Source organism: Plasmodium vivax, chromosome 5, assembly GCF_000002415.2.
Source record: "Plasmodium vivax chromosome 5, whole genome shotgun sequence".
NCBI classification, from domain to species: domain Eukaryota; phylum Apicomplexa; class Aconoidasida; order Haemosporida; family Plasmodiidae; genus Plasmodium; species Plasmodium vivax.
Window position 1 is genome coordinate 888,954 of NC_009910.1, and position 20,750 is coordinate 909,703.

Consider the following 20,750-nt stretch of genomic DNA (forward strand, 5'->3'; position numbering starts at 1 on the left):
AAAAAAAAAAATAAAAATGTAATGAACGCTCTGCAATAACATAGCGGGTACGTTAATTGACAACTTAGTTTGTCTCCTCTGTAGACATATCCAAAATGCGATCATGCAGAAAGATTTCTTTTCAAATGATTATTGATAAATTTGCCTGGACGGTGAGCGGATTCATCTCGCCATTTCACTGCCACTCGTTGGTAAAACACCACAGGGAAAGTTAATATGTTCACCTATGACCATACATATGCATGCTGGGCGTACAAAATGAATACAAAAAAATTGTTACATAAATTAAAAAATATAAAGCGTATGTTGCAAAATGTAAGATCATTTTTTTGCTAGGTCTAACGACGGACTAAGTATTTTATCCGTTATTTTGAAACCCAATTAAGAATTACCCTAATGGAAATGCGCTTCTAAAAGGATGAGCACTGGAAGTAATTAACCATGCGGTGAATTAGCAGCTACTTTGTTTGTCACCTTTTTAGCTTTCATTCAATCGGTAAAATGAATAAATAAATGCATATTTTTTTTTTTTTTTGCATAAATACATTCACTAGGGCAAGACACAGATTCCTTATTGTTATATTCTCATAAAGTTTTAACATGGTGCATTTAAAGTAGCATATTATATGGTAAGACGACCTATGCGAATGCGGCGTCTTCCTTAAAAAAGCGGAAGTACTAATAAAGTAGAGGTAGCTTAAATTATTTTACAAAAATTATTAAGTTTTTTTTAAATATTAAGCTGAAATTATGGATTTCCCTTTTTTAATAAGTTCTACGTGCTTAAACATACAGCTGTGGCGCTATAAATTTGATTATGCAAAAATTAAGATTTTTTTTTTTCTTTTCTTAAGATATAATTATGAATAAAAGGAATTTCTTTTTTATTTTGACACCATTTGAAGCGTTGAACCTTCATTTCAGTGTTTAGGCTTTTTCTGCTTATTATAGATATTTTCGGACTTTTAAAATTTTATCTTTATTTTGCTTTACTTTATTTTAATGCAAAACGGTTATGACGCCAACATGTGCATCTTCACATTACAGTTGACGAATCGCCATCATGACGAATGGAAGGTGGCCTATTCACTTCTTATAGGAAGAAAAAGCAAGCATAAGTAGCCCTCTATTTGTGCTAACTTAATTTAGCAACTTTTTTTCACAATTTGTCGGCTTATCAATTTAAAATAATCTTTATTTTTCGTTCTATGTGGGTGACTCTGCTCGTGCAGCATTTTAAACACAGTTGCGGGTGAAAATTAAAAAAATTAAAATAAATTAAAACAGTTAAGATAAATTAAAGCAATTATGACAAATTAAAACAATTATGATAAATTAAAAAAGTTAAGATAAATTAAAAGAGTTAAGATAAATTAAAAGAGTTAAGATAAATTAAAAAAATTAAGAGCATTTAAAAAAATTAAGGGCATTAAAAAAATTAAGGGCACTAAAAAAATTTCAGAGCAATTAAAAAAATAAAAAATATTTAACAAAAATTATAAAACACCCAGCAGCATCAAAAATAATTAATTTATAACAAATGCAACATTTTCTACTTATACTAACAAATAAAGTGAAAAAAAAATCATTTCTCATATGAAAAAAATATTCCTTTATTTTTCATTCGAATAATTTACTTTCACATTAGCTATTTATCCCAGCTTGTGTATCTCTATATGCGTAACCGCGTCGCAAAAATAAGTAGCACCGCCGCTGCAAAAAAGGGAGGGGTACTAAATTGAGGTTTCTTCAAATCCGTTATACAGTTATATTGTATGTGATTTTTTCATCCCATTTTTAACTATACAAAATGACGAAAGCAAAATGTCATTTTTAGGAAAATTATTCCTTTGAATTTCTGTCCTTTTTTTTTTTTAAGGAAAGCTGCGTTATCTTCAGATGTGGTCATATCCTCCACCTATTACAAGTACACTGTTAAAACAAAACCCTTTGTTGCATTAACCGATATATCGCCGCAGATTTATTCTTATAAGAAATATTTCATCATTTTTATTTTCCTGGTTCACGTTTAACCTAGTTTGACTTCTCATTTGGGAATTTTTTATACAAAAAATGTATATCCTTTTTTGATGGCATATTTTTAATCAATTTGACCATCCTGAGTAGAGCACTAAACTGGGCTATGATGCACAAATTTTCTTATTTAAAAAAAAAAAAATTTTAGTACCCTCTAACATAACATTAATCTGATGTTGCAAAGAATAGCAATAGTGAGATGTTCAATATGCCGAGCGTTGCACGTCTCTTCTTTGCTCTGCTAATTATTCCATTAGTAAGAAAAGAATTTTCACTTAAAAAAAAAAACAAATTCTCCCTGCAAATAGCTCTCCAAATTTATGCATAAAAATATTTTGGCTAATTTAATTTTCAACAATTTTGTAGAATCTCATAAGCTTATCATATGGAAACAAACCCACACAAAGGGAGGCGGGAAAGTTGCCGAGAAAATTACCTCTGCTTGTATCCCTCGAAAATGAATACATGCCCAGGATTCGATTAAACCAAGAGAACGGCAATGATATCAAAGCAAAACCGCCGCAGGGGCGTCAAAAAGAGAGTCACTCCTCACCTTCGCAAATGCATCAAGTGAATACACCAAGGCGTTACAAGAAGATGCTTTTCTTAACCTCCGACGAAATAATTCTTTCCCTCGATGTATATAATACATTTCTTAATCGCGTATGTGAAATAATGATGGAAAGATTATTACAAAAGCTGAATGAATTGTCGAAATGTGGAGTGACAGTGGAAGAAAAAAAGAAAATGTGGGATGCGTGTAAAAAAGAAATAGCCAACGATTTGGAAGAAGTGGAAGAATATTATCAAAAGATCTGTGACACCTTCTTGACCAAGTCCTGGGTGCTGGGAATACGCTTTAATAGGTACTTAAAGAAATATGTTAAAATTTGGCATGATGCTATAAAGAGGAACGAAAAGAAATGGAGCGACCATTTTGCGCACGTGGTGGAAAAGTTTGGGGCCGTTCGAGGAGGTGAGGCGGTTCGAGGAAGTGAGGCCGTTTGAGGAAGCAGAACAGCTCGTGAAAGTGGAACCGTTTGAGGAAGCAAACAGCTCGTGAAGGCAGAAAGCATTTTCCACCCAGTGACATCCTCAGTGGTAACAAATTGCCGCACAGTCATTCGCCCATATATTGATTTGGAATGCCGTTTGGAAGCTCCAAAACCCCCCTGTGCTTAGCTTCAAAAGGAGGAACTATGATTGGTTTCGCTTTGAAAAAGGGCAAATCTGCCCGAGAAATGTCCGAAAAATGGCCCTTCCTATATTTAAAAAAGGCAACAGTATAGCACGTGTGAAAATACTTTCCTATCACCTCACATATACTGATGTGCTGCGTGCTCCTTCTCCGATGGTGGCCACCATCTAGTATTTTCTACATTGACATTCTTACATAAAAATGTGAAAATTTTTATGTCCATTTGATTTTTTTGTGACGGGAAAAGTGCCAACTGTTTCCGTCTTTGTTTCGGTTTGTTTCTACGAATGCGAAAAATTAGGATGATAAACTGATTTTTTTCCTTTTTTTTACATGTGAAGCATCCACGCTTCAAAATTTATGTATAGCCACCAAGTATGCCTATTTTTTAGTGCAACCTTTTGAAAGTGTCACCCTCTTTTGACCTTTTCATTTTTTTCGTAAAAAATCCATTTCGTGAGAAGTGCAACATTATTTTGCTCATTGTGCGCTTGTTTTGTTTTTATCTTTCGCATTGCCAAACATTTAATAGATCAAAACTTTTACCTATTTGATGCAACTTCTTCTTGCCGCTCGAAGGAAGCGCAAATTTGACATAATAAAACGATTACTTTACAAAGTTAAAAATAAAGGTGTCCACTTTAATGCCGAGTAAATGTAAAAGGAGGCTCACCAGTTTTTTTACTTCTTATAGGGTGGCTAAATAGGCATATATTTCTTTATATTACTTCTTTAATAGGATGTTGGCATCTGCTTGCTTATACGTAGTTATAAAAGATGTGTGTTAAATGCTAGGCACCCAAAATAACATCATTTAGGTGTCCACACCATTTCAATTTGATACGTAAGACCTTTTAAAAGAAGCCGTTTTTGCCTTTTCCAATTAGAATTTCTTAAATCCGTGAATATACGCCGGCACGGTGGAGAACGCTTATGTCGCCTCATTAATATTTACATCCATAATTGGAGAAGCGAAGTATAAAAAAAGAGAAGTTAACAATTTTTCGCTAGTTGAATTTTTTTTTTTAATCAAACAGGTGGCACTAAATTAATAGGAAAGTAAAATAAATAAAGTTTTATGAAATTCGTACAAAAGCATTGGTCTGCTTTGTAGAAGTACCAAATAAATAAAAACTGTTGTGTTCGTAGAATGTGGGACGGATTCCCATATACTGCCAACTACGTGGCTGAGTATTTTTTCCCTTATTCTAAGGACATAATTTAAAAGTTGCAACAACGGAAATGCACATGTGCATTGCTAACCGATGGGAGTAGTTCAGGCATAGCTGAATTAAAGCAAAAGCTTCTTTTTTATTTACTTTTTTATGTACCTTGTTAGAATATGATTAATCATTGGAATAAACAAATGGTTATTTTTCTGTACGAATTCGCCTACAATAATAATATTATCCCCTTCATTATGGTAAATTTAATCTGCACACAGACCGAATTTAAATTGCGCACGTTTGGTGAAGAGGCTCAAAAGAAGAAGTGTGATGGCTCATTAAGTAAGCGGAAACATTACAGCATAGATATCCTTTTAAAATCTATTTAAAATATAACCATCTAAAGTAGTAACCTCATTTATAACTTTTCTTTTACGATTGCAAAATTGACTGTCATGTTATCATACGGTACAATGATTACATACGAATTTTATATTATATGCTTTACGCTTACAGCTGAGGTTGGGACGAATTTGTGCATATTGAGATTTTTTTTTTTTCATTTTTTGCGTAAGATTTTTCCAACTTACTTTATCAGCTTTACTTTTTTATCATTTAATGATTTCAGATTGTGTAAAGAATAAACACACGTAAGTTTTTTATTCAAGTGCTGTCACAGAGCGGTACATAAATAAAATTTAAACTGCCATTGAGCATTGTAAGTGTGAGTGAATAATTAACGAATGTTAGCCCTTTTTTATAAAAAAGAATGTACATGCGATATGATGCAAATTAATTTGAGCGTGAGTAGATAATCCTTTACACAGTTAACAGAATGAATAATATAAATTGCTTTTTCAGCACACAAGAAAATTTAATTGAACAACCGTTTTAGCCCTTTTGCGAGCGAATACATTTGCGAAGCGCACATAGAATAAAAAAAAAAAAAATAATAAAATATATAAAAAAAAAAAATATATAAATAAATAAATGTATTAATAAACGCCAAATTGATTCTTTCAAACAAATCATGACTCGCTTTTTTTTCGTAAAACAAAACATGCAATCGCAGCTTCCAAATGAATAAATTACGATTGAAAAAGTTTAAAAGACCATATTACTGTTCGATGGAGCGCATTAAGCAGTAATGAAGCCATGCTTACTCCGCCCTGGGCAACCCGAATAATCACACATAAGTAGCAGGCATTTAACAAAATGCGAACACATTTTTATTCATTTGAAGAAAACTAAGCAAGAAAAATTGCTTGGCAGTATTTATTCGAGTTCATTCCGTTTTAAATAATAAAGGGCGTTTTTTTTTTTTTTTTTTTGGTAAATTTAAAACTGTCAATTATCGCTTAACTTTCAGTAGCACATTATTTTGGCTGTTCGTATTAATACTTTTTATGAGTGCATATCTAACGTCGCGCATTTGGGGCGATTTATTCTGTCTGCCTAATGGGCACAGAATACAGTTGTAATGCTTCACTTTTGGCTAGTTCGTTTTATTTTTCTTTTTAGCAGCTTTTCATTTAAACATTTTATTTATAAAATATTCGATTTTTTTTTTATTTTATTTTGTTTTATTTATTTAATTATTAATTTTATAACCGTTTTACTTTATTTTATTTTCTCTATTTTATAAAACGAGCAACTCCTTTGTGCGCAGCAAAAAAACAGATTGCTTTTTTTAAACATACTCCTAAATTAAACACCCTTTTAAATTAAAAAACAATGATTCGAATTTATTATTCCCACTTGATATCTCTTCAATATTAAAAATAAAAAATATGAAAATGTTTAGCACCCCAAAAGCTCTATTTTGTTTATATACCCTCTTGAATGTTGTGTTGTTGGTAGGAAGAAACAAACTCAACTGATGAGAGAGAAAATAGAATATTTGTTCGCCTCAAACAGTGGCAACTCATTAAATTGTGCATATTTTTTTTTTCTCTTAACCCCTTTGCAGAATAATGTCCCCCTTTCGAATGACCTTACCCTTTCTTCACCCGCTGTAAGCGCCTTCCCAAGACATCTGTCCGAAGTGAAAAAGAATTCCAGTAGCAGTGATTCCTCGGATAATAAACTAACCCGTAAACTTTATGATGGGACTTTGGCAAATTCTCTTTTCACAGAACATTCAGATAATGCCGCCTTACTATCGGAATTAAGTAAGAAAGAGTATTTAGTTCATAAAAATCAAACCCTGCGTGAAAATGTGAGCAATAAAGACATGGTTTCCCTTCTTGATGGATTTAACAAACTATATGCCATAGAACATGAAAGAATGATGAATAGATTATCAGAGAAACTTAGCGAGTTACAAACAAAATGTAAAATACCGGCCTATGTGGCAGGAGAGTTGTTGAAAGAATGTAAGAGAAGCATCGAATCTGAACATAATACAATAATGAATTCTTATAAAAATAGTTATAATTCATATGTAATGTCCTATACATCAAGTGCTTCTTCTTTCGCAAGCTTCTATATGAGATACGTTAGGGCATGGAATAAAGGCTTGAAAAAGAGTGAAGAAAAATGGAATAAAATTTTTGAGGAGAAAGCCAATATATATAAAGCGGCCACCCCAAAACAGTAGGCATAATTTGCCTATCAATTACGAATAGAAAAGCGCTGCTAATATGAATTATTATATATTCGAAATTGCTAAAATAAAAGAATGTCTATTCTTCATTTCGTAGCAAAGATACCAAATTAAGGTGTAAATGTGGAAAAATAAAAGAACTCCAAAGAGAATAATAAAAAAAATGATCCCATATTTTCCTCAGTAAAAAGGAATAGACGTATCTAACCCTTCCTGTTTTTTATTATTTACATGTGAAGAAGCATCCATGTTTAAATTTTTTTTTTGAAATGAAGTGTACCTACTTAAAGAGCGCAACCTTAGGAGTGTCGTCACCTCTTGAGGCCTTTTCACATAATTCGCACACGCTTTTTTTGAACGCATTATTTTCTCGAACCGGGCGGCACTGCTTTGTTTCATGTTGCTTTTGCCATTCACCTGTCCCGTTTTTGTTATTCGTATGGCCAAACAATTAATAGCTAAACCGCTTTACGGTTTGATGCAACTTCTTGCCGCTCGAAGGAAGCGCAAATTTGACATAAGAAAACGATTCCTTTGCTAAGTTAAAAATAAAGGTGTCGACTGTAATGCCGAGTAAATGAAAACTCCATATAATTTTTTATCCATTGGAGCATGCCTAAATAGGCATATTTTCTTATATTACTTCTTTAATTGGAAGTTGGCATCCATCTGTTATGCTTAGCTATAAAAGTTTTTGTGTTAAATGCTAGTCACCCAAAATAACATCATTGAGGCGTTATTACCATTTCAATTTGGTACGTAAGACCTTTTAAAACGAACCCATTTTGCCGTTTATAATTAGAGTTACTCAAATATGTTAACATACGCATGGGTGGTGAAGAACGCCTATGCCGCCTTATTAACACCTAAAATCCATAATTGGAGAAGCGAAATATACGCAAAGAGAAGTTTACAATTATTGGCTAGTTGGAATTTTTTTTTTTTATTTACATTATTTTTTTACCGATAAAGCTTATTGACAAGCTTTTATTTTTTTTTATCATTTAATAATTTCAATTTGTGTAAAGAATAAACATACGTAAGTTTTTTTAGCCAAGTACTTCCACAGAGCGGTGCTTAAAATTTAAATTGCCATTCAGCATTGTAAGTGTGAATTAGAAACTAACGAATGTTTCCCCTTTTTCATTAAAATTAATGTACATGTAACACGATGCAAATTAATTTAAACGTGGGCAGATAATCCTCTACACAGTTAACAGCACCATACAAATGGTTCTTCTCAGCACATAAGAAAATTTAATTGAACAACCGTTTTAGCCTTTTTGCGAACAAATACATTTGAAAAGAGCATACAGAATAAAAATAAAAAAAAATATAAAAAAATAAAAAAATATATAAAAATATATAAAAAAAAAAAAAATAATAAAATGTATTAATAAACGCCAAATGGTTTCATGCAAACAAATCATAATGATTTGATTTTTTTTGTCTTAAAAAACAACACGCAAACACAGCTTCCAGATGAAAAAAGTACGATTGAAAGAGCGTAAAATACTATATTACTGTTCGGTGGAGCGCAATGAGTAGCTATAATGAAGCTATTATTACTCCTCCGTGGGCAACCCGAACGATCACATATGAGCAGTAGGCACTGAACAAAATGCGGACATATTTTTATCCATTTGAAGAAGACTAAGCGAAAAAAATTATTTGGCAGTATTTATTCGGGTTATTTCTGTTTTAAATAATAAAGGGCGTTTTTTTTTTTTTTTTGGTAAATTTAAAATTATCAATTATCGCTTAACATTCAGTAGCACATTGTTTTATCTGTTCGTATTAATAATTTTTATGAGTGCATAACATTGTTGCGTCTGGAGCGATTTATTCTGTCTGTCTTTTATGGATACAAGATACAGCTGTAATGATTCACTGTTGTCTACTTCGTTTTATTTTTTTTTTTAACAGATTCTCATTTAATCGTTTTATTTATAAAATATTCAATTTTTTTTTTTTATATATTATTTTTTTTTTCATTTATTTTTATTTTTTTTTTTTTTTTATAACAGTTTTAATATATTTTACTTTATTTTATTTTCTCTATAATATAAAAAAAAGCAACTCCTTAGTACGCAGCAATAAAATATATTGCGTTTTCAAAACATACTCATAATTGAAACAATTTTCTCTTTAAATTTAAAAAGCTTTTAAATTAAAAAAATTAAATCGAATTTATTATCCTCACTTGATCTATCTTAAACATTAAAGATAAAAATCATGAAAATGTTGAGCGCCCCCAGAGCTGTATTTTGTTTATTTACCCTCTTGAACGTTGTGTTGTTGGTGAGAAAAAACACCCTCAACTGATGAAAAAAAATAATAGAATATTTGTTCTCCTTAAACAATAGCAACTCACTAAAATTGCATATTTTTTTTTTTTTTTTTCACTTAACCTTTTTGCAGAATAATTTCACCCTTTCGAATGACCATGTCGTTTCTTCCCCCGCTGTAAGCGGCTTCCCAAGACACTTATCCGAAATAAAAAAGAATTCCAATAATAATGATTCATCAAAGAATAAAAGAACTCGTGAACGTTATAAAGAGTTGTTGGCAGATTCTCTTTTCACAGAACATTCAGATAATGCCGCGTTATTAGCTGAATTAAGTGAAAAAGAGTTTTTAGTTCATAACAAAAGGAACCGTGGTAGTATAAACAATAGAGAAATGGTTGCTTTGCTTAATGGATTTGACAGATTATATGTCATAGAGCATGCAAGAATGTTGAAGGGATTATCAAACACGCTCAATGATTTATCAACAAAATATAAAATTCCAGCGAAGGAGGCAGGAGACCTGTGGAAAGAATGTAAGAATAGCATTGAATCTGAACATAATAAAAAAATGGATTCTCATAAACCACGTTATAATTCATTAGTAATGTCGTGTAGTGCAAGTGTCGCTGATTTCGGGGACTTCTATAAGTACTATGTTAGAACATTGTATAAAGGCTTAAAAAAGAGTGAAAAAAAGTGGAAAAAAAAAATTACCGAGAGAGTGAGTAAATATGGAGTGGCTAGCCCAAAACAAAAGGCATAATTTGCCTATCAAGAACGAATAGAAAAACGCTGCTAATATGAATTATTATATATTCGAAATTGTTAAAAAAGAAATGAATAAGTATTTTTAATGGAACGAAAGTGGTACCAATTGAGACATAAATGTGGAAAAAAAAAAATTTTTTTAAAGAAAAGTTAAAAATAGAAGATTATTCTATGCTTTTACCCTCAAAAGAGCTGATGCATGGTATGACAATTCGTGTTATTTTTCTTGTGAAATACCCATGCTTCACATTACATGCACTATCACCCAGTGTGCATTCTTTTATAATGCAACCTTAGGAGTGTTACTCTTTAAGGCCTTTTCATTTTTTTTGGTGCTCATATTTTTTAGCACACCTTTTTTTGTACACATTTTTTTCGTGAGAGAGGCGACACTGCTTTGTTTCACGTTATATTTACCATTTGCCTGCCCCCTTTTTGTTATCCATACTGCTAAATATTTAATATATAAGCCCCTTTACCGGTTTGATGCAACTTCTTTTTGCCGCTAGAAGAAAGATCAAAATTTACATAAGAAAACGATTCCTTTGCTAAGTTAAAAATGGAGATCCCACTTTTAGTTTCAAATAAATGTTAAAGGAGGCTCACTAATTTTTTATATATTGGAGCATGCCTAAATGGGCATATTTTTTTATATTACTTCTTTAATTGAACGTTGGCACCCGTCTGCGTGTCCTTAGTTATAAATGTTGTGTGTTAAATCTTTGGCACCCTAAACAACGTCACTAAGGCGTTCATACCATTTCGATTTGGTACATATGACCTTTTAAAACAAAACGCTTATGCCTTTTCAAATTAGAGTTACTCAAATATGTGAACATACGCATGGGCGATGAAGAACGCCTATATCGCCTCATTAATATTTACATTCCATAATTGGAGAAACCACTGTACGAAAAGAGAAGTTAACAACTTTTCGCTAGTTGGAATTTTTTTTTTTTTTTTTTTTTTTTTACCGTTAAAGCTTGTTTACAGCTTTTTTTTTTTTTTAATCATTTAATAATTTCAGTTTGTGTAAAGAATAAACATACGTAAGTTTTTTTAGCCAAGTGCATACACAGAGCGGTACTTAAAATTTAATCTGCCATTGAGCGTTGTAAACGTGAATGAATAATTAACGAATGTTTCCCCTTTTTTATAAAAATGAATGTACATGCGCCATTATGCAAATTAATTCGAACGTGGACACATAATCCTCCACAAGATTAATAGCACCATATAAATGTTTTTTTTCAGCACAAAAAAATTTAATTGAATAGCCGTTTTAATCTTTTAACGGTCCAATACATTTACAGAGCGCATATAGAATAAAAATATAAAAGAATATAAAAAATATAAAAAAATTAAAAAAATTAAAAAAAAAAAAAAATAATAAAATAATAAAATGCATTAATAAACGGCAAATTATTTGATGCAAACAAATCATAATGATTTGATTTTTTTTTTCGTAGAACAAAACATGCAATTACAGCTTCCAGATGAAAATATTACGATAGAAAAAATTTAAAAGTCTATATTACTGTTCGATGGAGCGCAATGAGTGGTAATAATGAAGACCTGCTTACTTCACCGTGAGCAACACGAATGTTCACATATTAGTATGCATTTAACAGAATGCGAACATATTTTTATTCATTTGAAGAAAACTAAGCAAAAAAAATTATTTGACTGTATTTATTTGAGTTCTTTCTGTTTTATATAACAAAGGATATTTTTTTTTTTTTGGTAAAATTAAAATTGTCAATTATTGTTTAGTTTTTTATTAGGAGATAATTATAGCTATTTGCTTTACCAAAATTTAGAAGATTACTGTTAACAACGTTGCGTTTTGGGCGATTTATTCTATCTGTCTTGTGCATACGAAACGCATTTGTAATGTTTCACTTTTGGCTAGTTGGTTTTATTTTTTTTAACAAATCCTCATTTAATCATTTTATCTATAAAATATTCGATTTTTTTATATTTTTATTTTATTTTTTTATAACTGTTTTACTTTATTTTATTTTCTCTATAATATAAAAAAAAGTAACTCCTTTGTACGCAGCATAAAAACAGATTGCTTTTTTTAACATACTCCTAATTGAATCACTTTTCCCTTTAAATATAAAAAGGTTTATATTAAAAAAACTGAATCGAATTTATTATCCTCATTTGATCTCCCTTCAACATTAAAAATAAAAATCATGAAAATGTTGAGCGCCCCTAGAGCTGTATTTTGTTTATTTACCCTCTTGAACGTTGTGTTGTTGGTTAGAAAAAACACCCTCAACTGATGAAAAAAAATAATAGAATATTTGTTCTCCTTAAACAATAGCAACTCATCGAATTGCGCAATTTTTTTTTATTTCTTCACCTCGGTTAACCCTTTTGCAGAATAATGTCTCCCTTTCGAATGACCTTGCCCTTTCATCATCAGCTGTTAGCGGCTTCCCGAGACATCTATCCGAAGTGAAAAAGAATTCCAATAATAATAATTCATCGAAGAATAAAAAAACTCGTAAACTTAATAGTGATTTTTTGGCAGATTTTCTTTTCGCAGAATATTCAGATAATGCCGCGTTATTAGCGGAATTAAGTGAAAGAGAGTATGTTCTTTTTAATATACCTACCAATGAAGATATAGACAATAGGGGTATGGTTGCTCTCCTTAATGGATTTGACAAATTATATGCCATAGAGCATGCAAGGACGTTGAAGGGTTTATCAAATACACTCAATGATTTATCAACAAAATATAGAATGCCAGATAAAGAGATAAAAGAGTTGTGGAAAGAATGTAAGCAAGACATTGAATATGAACATAATAAAAAAATGGACTCTTTTAAAAATAGTTATAATTCATTTGTAATGTCGAGTAGTAAAAATGTCTCTGCTTTCAGAAGCTTCTATAGAAAATATGTTAGAGCATGGAATAAAGGCTTACAAAAAAGTGAAAAAAAATGGAATAAAATTTTTGCCCAGAGAGCGAGTAAATATGGAGTGGCTAGCCAAAAACAAAAGGCATAACTTGCCTATCAAGAACGAATAGAAAAAGACTGTTAATATGAATTATTATATATTCGAAATTGCTAAAATAAAAGAATGTGTATTCTTCATTGAGTAGCAAAGGTGCCAATATATGGTGTAAATGTGGAAAAATAAAAAATCTCTAAAGAGAATAATAAAATGAAATAAAAAATGATTCCATATTTTCCTCAGTAAAAAAGAGTGGATGTATCTAACCCTTCCTCTTTGTTATTTTTAACATGTGAAGAAGCATACATGCTTAAAATTTTTTTTTGAAATGAAGTGTACCCACTTTTAGAGGGCAACCTTAAGAGGGGTCACCCTATATGGTCTTTTCATTTTTTTTGTACACTTTTTTTTGTACACATTTTTTTCGTAATCCGGGTGACATCGTTTTGTTTCACGTTATGTTTACCATTCGCCTGTCCCGTTTTTGTTATTTGTATGGGCAAACATTTAATAGATAACCCCCTTTACCGGTTTGATGCAACGTTTTTTTGCCGCTCGAAGAAAGCGCAAATTTGACATAAGAAAATGATTCCTTAACAAAGTTAAAAATAAAGGTGTCCACTTTTAGTTTCAAATAAACGTAAAAGGAGGTTCACCAGTTCTTTTACTTCTCATAGGATGGCTAAATTGGCACATTTTATTATTTTACTTCTTTAAAATGGAAGTTGGTATCTGTCCGTTATGCGTAGTTATAAAAGATGTGTGCTAAATCTTAGGCACCCAAAACAACATCCCTGAGGTGTTCACACCATTTCGATCTATTACGTTGTAACTTTTAAAAAAAAACATTTGTGCCTTTTCTAATTAGAATAACTCAAATCTGTGAATATACGCATGGGCTATGGATAACGCCTATGTCGCCTTATTAATACGTACAACACATATTTCGAGAAGCGAAATATACGAAAAGAGAAGTTAACAATTTTCCGCTAGCTGGAATTTTTTTTTTTTTTTTTTTTTTTTTTACCGTTAAAGCTTGTTTACAACTTTTTTTTTTTTCCTTAAACAATTTTAACTTGTGTAAAGTATAAACATATGGAAGTTTTTTATTCAAGTGCTCCCACATAGGGGTACGTAAAATTTAATCTGCCATTCAGCATTGTAAGTGTGAATGAATAATTAACGGATTTTCCCCCCTTTTTAATTAAAATGAATGTACATACAACGTGATGCTAATTAATTCGAACGTAAGTAGGTAATCATCTACAAGGTTAACAGCACCATATAATTGGTGTTTTTCAGAACAAAAAAATTTAATTGAACAACAGTATTAGCCTTTTTGCTAACAAATACATATGAAAAGAGCATATAGAATAAAAATAAAAAAAAATAAAAAAGAATAAAAAAAATAATAAAATTATAAAATGTATTAATAAACACCAAATGGTTTCATGCAAACAAATCATAATGACTCGCTTTTTTTTTCGTAAAACAAAACATGCAATCACAGCTTCCAGATGAAAAGAATACGATTGAAAGAGCTTAAAATACTATATTACTTTTCGATGGAGTGCAATAAGTAGTAATGAAGTCATGCTTACTTCACCGTGAGCAACACGAATGTTCACATATTAGTATGCATTTAACAGAATGCGAACATATTTTTATTCATTTGAAGAAAACTAAGCAAAAAAAATTATTTGACTGTATTTATTTGAGTTCTTTCTGTTTTATATAACAAAGGATGTTTTTTTTTTTTTTTGTAAATTTAAAATTATCAATTATTGCTCAGCTTCTTATTAGCAGATCATTTTAGCTATTCACATCAATAATTTTTATGAGTGTACGATTAACAACGTTGCGTTTGGGACGATTTGTTCTGTGTGTCTTATGGATACGAAACGCAGCTGTAATGATTCACTTTTGGCTAGTTCGTTTTATTTTTTTTTTTTAGGAGCTGCTTATTTAATCATTTTATCTGTATAATATTCGATTTTTTTTTATTTTTATAACTGTTTTAATATATTTTACTTTATTTTTTCTATAATATAAAACGAGCAACTCCTTTGTACACAGCATAAAAACTTATTGCTTTTTTAATCATACTCCTATTTGAAACACCTTTCCTTTTAAAATAAAAAAACTTAATCGAATTTCTTATCCTCACTTATATATCTTCAATATTAAAAATAAAAAATATGAAAATGTTGAGCGCCCCCAGAGCTGTGTTTTGTTTATTTACCCTCTTGAACATTGTGGTGTTGGTAGGAAGAAGCAACCTCAACAGATGAGAAAAAAAATATAATATGTTTTCACCTCAAAAAATAGCAACTCATTAAAATTGTGCAATTTTTTATTTTTTTTTAATTTAAACCTTTTATAGAATAATGTTACCCCTTCGAGTGACCAAGCCCTTTCATCACCAGATGTTAGAGCCTTCCCAAGACACTTATCCGAAATGATGAATGATTCTTATAACAATGATTTATCGGAGAATAAAAGAACTCGTCAACTTTATAATGATTTTTTGGCAGATAATTTATTTCCAAAGCATGCGGATAATGCCGCGTTGTTATCATCATTAAGTAGGAAAGAATATTTAATTCGAGAAAAACCTAATTATGGTCAAGTGAGCAATAGAGAAATGGTTAATTTGCTTGATGGATATAACAAATTATATGTCTTGGAGCATGCAAGAATGATGAAGAGATTATCAAACACGCTCAATGGTTTATCAAAAAAATATAAAATACCAGAGAAAGAGACAAGAAAGTTGTGGAATGAATGTAAGCGAAGCATTGAATCTAAACTTAATAGAAAAATGGATTCTCATAAACCACGTTATAATTCATTAGTAATGTCGTGTAGTGCAAGTGTCGCTGATTTCGGGGACTTCTATAAGTACTACGTTACATCATGGAATAAAGCCTTAAAAAAGAGTGAAAAAAAATGGAATAAAATTTTCATAGAGAGAGCGAAAAATTACCGAAGCGGTGCAAAATGATCAATCGGGTAACTTGACGAGTGGCGTCGAAAGAAAACGGACAGCGAGTAGAATTATAAATGGAATTTCTTAAAATAAAAAATGAATAAGTATTTTTAATGGGACGAAAGAGGTACCAATTGAAGACGTAAATGTGGAAACAGAATTTTTTTTCTAAAGAAAAGTTAAAAAAAGAAGATTATTCTATGTTTGTACCTTCATAAGAGCAGATGCATGGAATGTTAATTTGTGTTATTTTTCTCGTGAAATACCCATGCTTCACATTACATGCATTATCACCCAATGTGCATTCTTTTATAATGAAACGTTAGGGGTATCATCCGTTAAGGCCTTTTCAATTTTTTGGTACACATTTTTTCTGTACACATTTTTTTCGTGAGAGGGGCGACATCGTTTCGGTCCATGTCTTTTCTGTCATTCGTATTGCCACACATTTAATAAAAAAAAAAAAAGTTTCCTACGTTGATAAAACTTTTTTAACATTGTAAAATTTGCGTGCCTCTTAATAAATACGCAAATACTGACGCAGAAGTTATGACTTCTTTTTTAAATTACAAATGGAGGTCTTCATCTTAAAGTGGAATAAATGAAACAGGGGGTGACTCACAAATTTGTTACGTTCTTAAAGTACGTTTAAATAGGTATATATATTTTTTTTTTTTTTTGTTCTACTTCTACAAATTCGATGTGGGCATTTTATCCCCCTAAAATTTCGCTAGCCTTTTAAAGAAATAATTTGCTCCATTTAAAAAAAAAGATATTAGTGCCCTTGAATATACTCGCGGGTAAAATAACCATTCCTATATATCCTTATTGATATTTATAATCCCCAGTTAGGAAGCAAATCTTCTGAAATTTAGAAATACTAATTACAAATTATATTGGGGGAACTTTTTTACTTACCCAGAAGAGCGGTTAAAGGGAAAAATGCGACAGAAAATTTTTATCTGCCGCTTCTTTAGGGATATATCTCCATTTAAAGGGGACTATTTAAAAAAAAAAAAAAAGGTATACGTAGAGTGTAGAATAGCTTCGTACATATGTGTAACAAGGTGATTCGCCACTTTAAGGCTAAATTAAGAGTTACAGCAATGGAAATATACTTATGTAGTGCCAAGTGAGCAGAGTAATTTGGAGATAATTTAATGAAAAGATTTTTTCCTTTTTCTAAAGTATAGTTATAAAAAAAAAAGTTTATTTCTATTTTTATTTGCAATTTGTGAATATTTGTGCGTTTTATTTATTTCATTGTTCATTATTTATTATTTATAAGGGCATTTGCAAAAGAGGGTATTATTTAAAAAAAGGAAGAGTACTGTGCTGCTACTGGCACACAAACATTGAGAGTTTGTTCCTGAAAAATATTAAATAAACATTTTTCACATGAAGCAAACATTGTGGGATCTCACAGAAGCGCTTTTTTCTATACGGAGCACCTTGCATAGTTACACACATGAGGGATATCAATCCTACGAAAATGTTTAAGAAGTTACGTAGGGATAGCCAAAGTAGATGCTCCATAAATTTTAATCTCATTTTTGAAAAGCATAAATGTTTATTTTTATTTTTATTTACTTATACGTTTTTTCTTCTCGATCCATCCTGCTAAATATATTGTTCATTACAGCTGCAGTTTTCCCCTATGTACATTCACCTGATTTGCGCGGCTTTAATTTTACGCATGCGCGTATTTTATATATTAGTATGAAAAGAAATGTCTCTACGTTAACGCATATATGAGAGTTTCTTGCTCCTTTTAGAGAAAGTAGCTTTACCATTTGTGTGCAAAAGTGTGTGGCGATTCTCCTTTCATTATGCACTTACGCGCATGTATATATTTACTTATATATATATTTTTTTTTTTGTGATTTTTTTACCTTATTCATTTTAGTTATTTAAATAGCATAAAGGGCTTCCTCTTTTGATATACCCCATAGGGGTATTTATTATTTTATCTATTTTTTTTTTTATTTTTATTTTAACCATTTTGTGCCGTAATTATCCTCTCCGTTGAGGAATTCCAAATTAATACGAATTTTTATTTTTACGAATATTTTGCTAAAGCTTTCCTCAGTTTGTTATTCCCTTTTCTTTTTGAATTTTTTGAAAAAAAAAATTTTGAAGATATTCAATGTGGCAGAAGCTTCATTCTCTCAAATGGTATGATACTGGTGAGAAATATTCCCAACGGATAGGAGAAAGGGCTTTATATTCTCCTCTTAAAAAGTAACTCTTTAAAATTATTTAAAAAATTCCCCTTTTAATTTATTAACCCTTTCGCGAAATAATGGTAGCATCGCTAGTGAGCGTGCACTGCCACAATTAGAAGCGAGCACTCCTCCCTTGGTGGTCAAACGAATTGGCTCTTGGAGCTAATAAGCCTATTCCGTCAAGTAACTTAAAGATTGCTTGTAAAAATGGCAAGCTTAGTACTTCTAAAGCACCATGCATGGCAAAGAATAAATGTGAGGCCGAAGAATGGGAGGGACCTATATAAACTACATTAAAGCCTTATATATCCGTTGTACCCAAAAGCGCGATAGATGAAGAAACGTTTCATGGTTACAATATGGCCCAAAAAAGGTACCGTAACGAAATGAAGGACAATTTATCGAAATAGCTGGTCGAGTTATCCTCAAAATGTGGAATGCCAGAAGATGAGAAAAAGAAATTATGGGATCAACGCGAAAAATCTACTATTCGGTAATTCAACAGAATGGAAAAAAGTTATAAATGGGAACAGGAATTCTTCAAAATTGTGTGTTTGTTCCCGACCGGATTTTCATTCACAGCATTGGCACTTTATGCAATTCCTTGCCGAACTGCTTTTGTGGGGAGCCAAACAAAATGGGATGGTATTTTTGCAGAGAAATCGAAAAAAAAAAAAAAGGACCATTCCGAAAGCAGCAACCCCGGAAAGGGAAAAACGTAACGAATGAGCAATTATGCGTATAACTCTGAATTGAAGGGTTTCACCCCCCCGCTGAGTGTTACCTACGTTGGGTTAAGCATAAAGGGTGAAGGACTGAGCCCACGCATGGGAAAAAACCGCTCATTTATTAAATAAGAACATTGAGCAATAAATAAAATGCAATATAGTAAAATAAAAAACGCTTTTTCCAAATATTAAAACGTCGAAGGGATGCAAATATGATAACATATTTCTAATTTTACTAAAAGTGTTGTGTGGATCTTTTTTGTGGCCAGCTTAGCACGTAAAAAGGTGCCTCCATTTATATTAGCACATTAAAATTGTGTAATTATTATGTCCATTTCATTTGTTCCCCTGAAGGATTTGTTAATTTTTAAACCATTTGAAGTGTTTTTTTTTAGTTTATTTTTTTACCTTATTTGTTTCGGCCCGCTTTTATCATTCGCATGGTTGCATATTTAACGAACAACTCGTTTCTGATTTTATCAATTTTTTTTAATATAGCAAATTTTGTGCCTTTCGAAAAGTAAATCTTCCATTCGAAGTTTAGGGCCCAAAGGAGTTCTCCTTTATATGCCTTCCTTGACATATATGCATAAACGTGTGTATATATACGCAGGGGGGGAAATATATTTGTGTAATTTTTGATGAGTCGTATGGCAAGGTGACACTTTGAAAATAGCACTGATAGGTAACCCTTAAAGGAACAAACTTTGCGCATTCACTTGAGGGAAGGAGGATACAAATCTTCCATCCGACGATAACAAGTGAAGCCTCCAAAAATTGACCACTTGAGTCATTTCATTAGAGTGCAATTTGTGCATACGAATATACACAGTTCTAAGGAGAGCGGGGGAGAACGCCGCTACGATGCAAACGCCTTCGATTATTAACCCTCCCTTTGAACGCACTACTTATGCAAAGTTAGGAAGCATAGCTAAATGTGGCGAATGACTAAATCGGTGCTATCCCCCCTACAGATGAAGTAAGAACAAATTCGCGTTCATTGGAATGTTCCTAAATATACTGCGCATTCCCCTCCGGATGCTCACCAAAATGAGTAAAAAGAAAGAAACGGGTGTACAACACACATGCCAGGGAAAGGACGCACAACAAACAGAAGTGACAAATTCGAGGTGGGAAGTAAATCAAATAATACTAACTAGTGACGCTATCCTGCTCTCCGTTAAGTTTACACCCTTTGCATTTTCTCCAGCTCCATAGTGCACCTACAAATTGTTTAACACTCTACGTTAAATGGTAAAAATGGGAAGAAGGAGAAGAAGTAGAAAAGAAGAGGCTCCCATTGGGGACATGACAAAACGTCACTGAAGTGAAGGTGAGCTTCCATGTTGCCCCAAGTTCACGGAAATCCCCCCTTGCGTTATTAACTAGCCCTATATTCGCAAAAAAGCAAAGTGCAGTAAATTATACTCTAAGGCGTGCCATTTGTAGCATCATTGGTTAACTGCTCCTTACACTTCGTCAAAGATGACCTTTTCAAAATACCCACATTTAGCATTGTTGGAATTTCCCCCTTTTGTAATTTATCACATTTGTGCTATTCCCCCTTTTAATAAATGGAAGGATAAATCGATGGAGGGATAAATTGTTTTTCCCCCTTTTATCCTTTCGAGGGAGACCTTCCCATTTGAAAAAGGAGAGAAAAAAAAAAAAAAAAAGTTACCCAAAAATGACAAGTAAAAATGTTCCATTGCATAACCTGACGAAGAGCTAACATTCCAAAGGAAAAAAAAAAAATTCTCCAAATGGTCT

At 31.7% G+C, this 20,750-nt stretch overlaps 4 protein-coding genes across 4 annotated transcripts; all 4 read left to right on the forward strand.

The window, feature by feature from the left end:
- Window positions 1-5,718: 5,718 nt before the first annotated feature.
- PVX_089865 (RAD protein (Pv-fam-e)) lies at window positions 5,719-7,000 on the forward strand (the record flags this gene model as incomplete). Its single annotated transcript, XM_001615014.1, has 2 exons — window positions 5,719-6,257; window positions 6,371-7,000. The coding sequence occupies exons 1-2, from the start codon at window positions 6,192-6,194 to the stop codon at window positions 6,998-7,000; spliced, it is 696 nt and encodes a 231-aa protein (XP_001615064.1). The 5' UTR covers window positions 5,719-6,191.
- Window positions 7,001-9,241: 2,241 nt separating this feature from the next.
- PVX_089867 (RAD protein (Pv-fam-e)) lies at window positions 9,242-10,060 on the forward strand (the record flags this gene model as incomplete). Its single annotated transcript, XM_001615015.1, has 2 exons — window positions 9,242-9,307; window positions 9,428-10,060. The coding sequence occupies 2 exons, from the start codon at window positions 9,242-9,244 to the stop codon at window positions 10,058-10,060; spliced, it is 699 nt and encodes a 232-aa protein (XP_001615065.1).
- Window positions 10,061-12,266: 2,206 nt separating this feature from the next.
- On the forward strand, window positions 12,267-13,089 carry PVX_089870 (RAD protein (Pv-fam-e); the record flags this gene model as incomplete). Its single annotated transcript, XM_001615016.1, has 2 exons — window positions 12,267-12,332; window positions 12,457-13,089. The coding sequence occupies 2 exons, from the start codon at window positions 12,267-12,269 to the stop codon at window positions 13,087-13,089; spliced, it is 699 nt and encodes a 232-aa protein (XP_001615066.1).
- A 2,147-nt stretch (window positions 13,090-15,236) lies between these two features.
- PVX_089875 (RAD protein (Pv-fam-e)) lies at window positions 15,237-16,048 on the forward strand (the record flags this gene model as incomplete). Its single annotated transcript, XM_001615017.1, has 2 exons — window positions 15,237-15,302; window positions 15,422-16,048. 2 exons carry the CDS (start codon window positions 15,237-15,239, stop codon window positions 16,040-16,042), a joined length of 687 nt encoding a protein of 228 aa, XP_001615067.1. The 3' UTR covers window positions 16,043-16,048.
- Window positions 16,049-20,750: the final 4,702 nt, after the last annotated feature.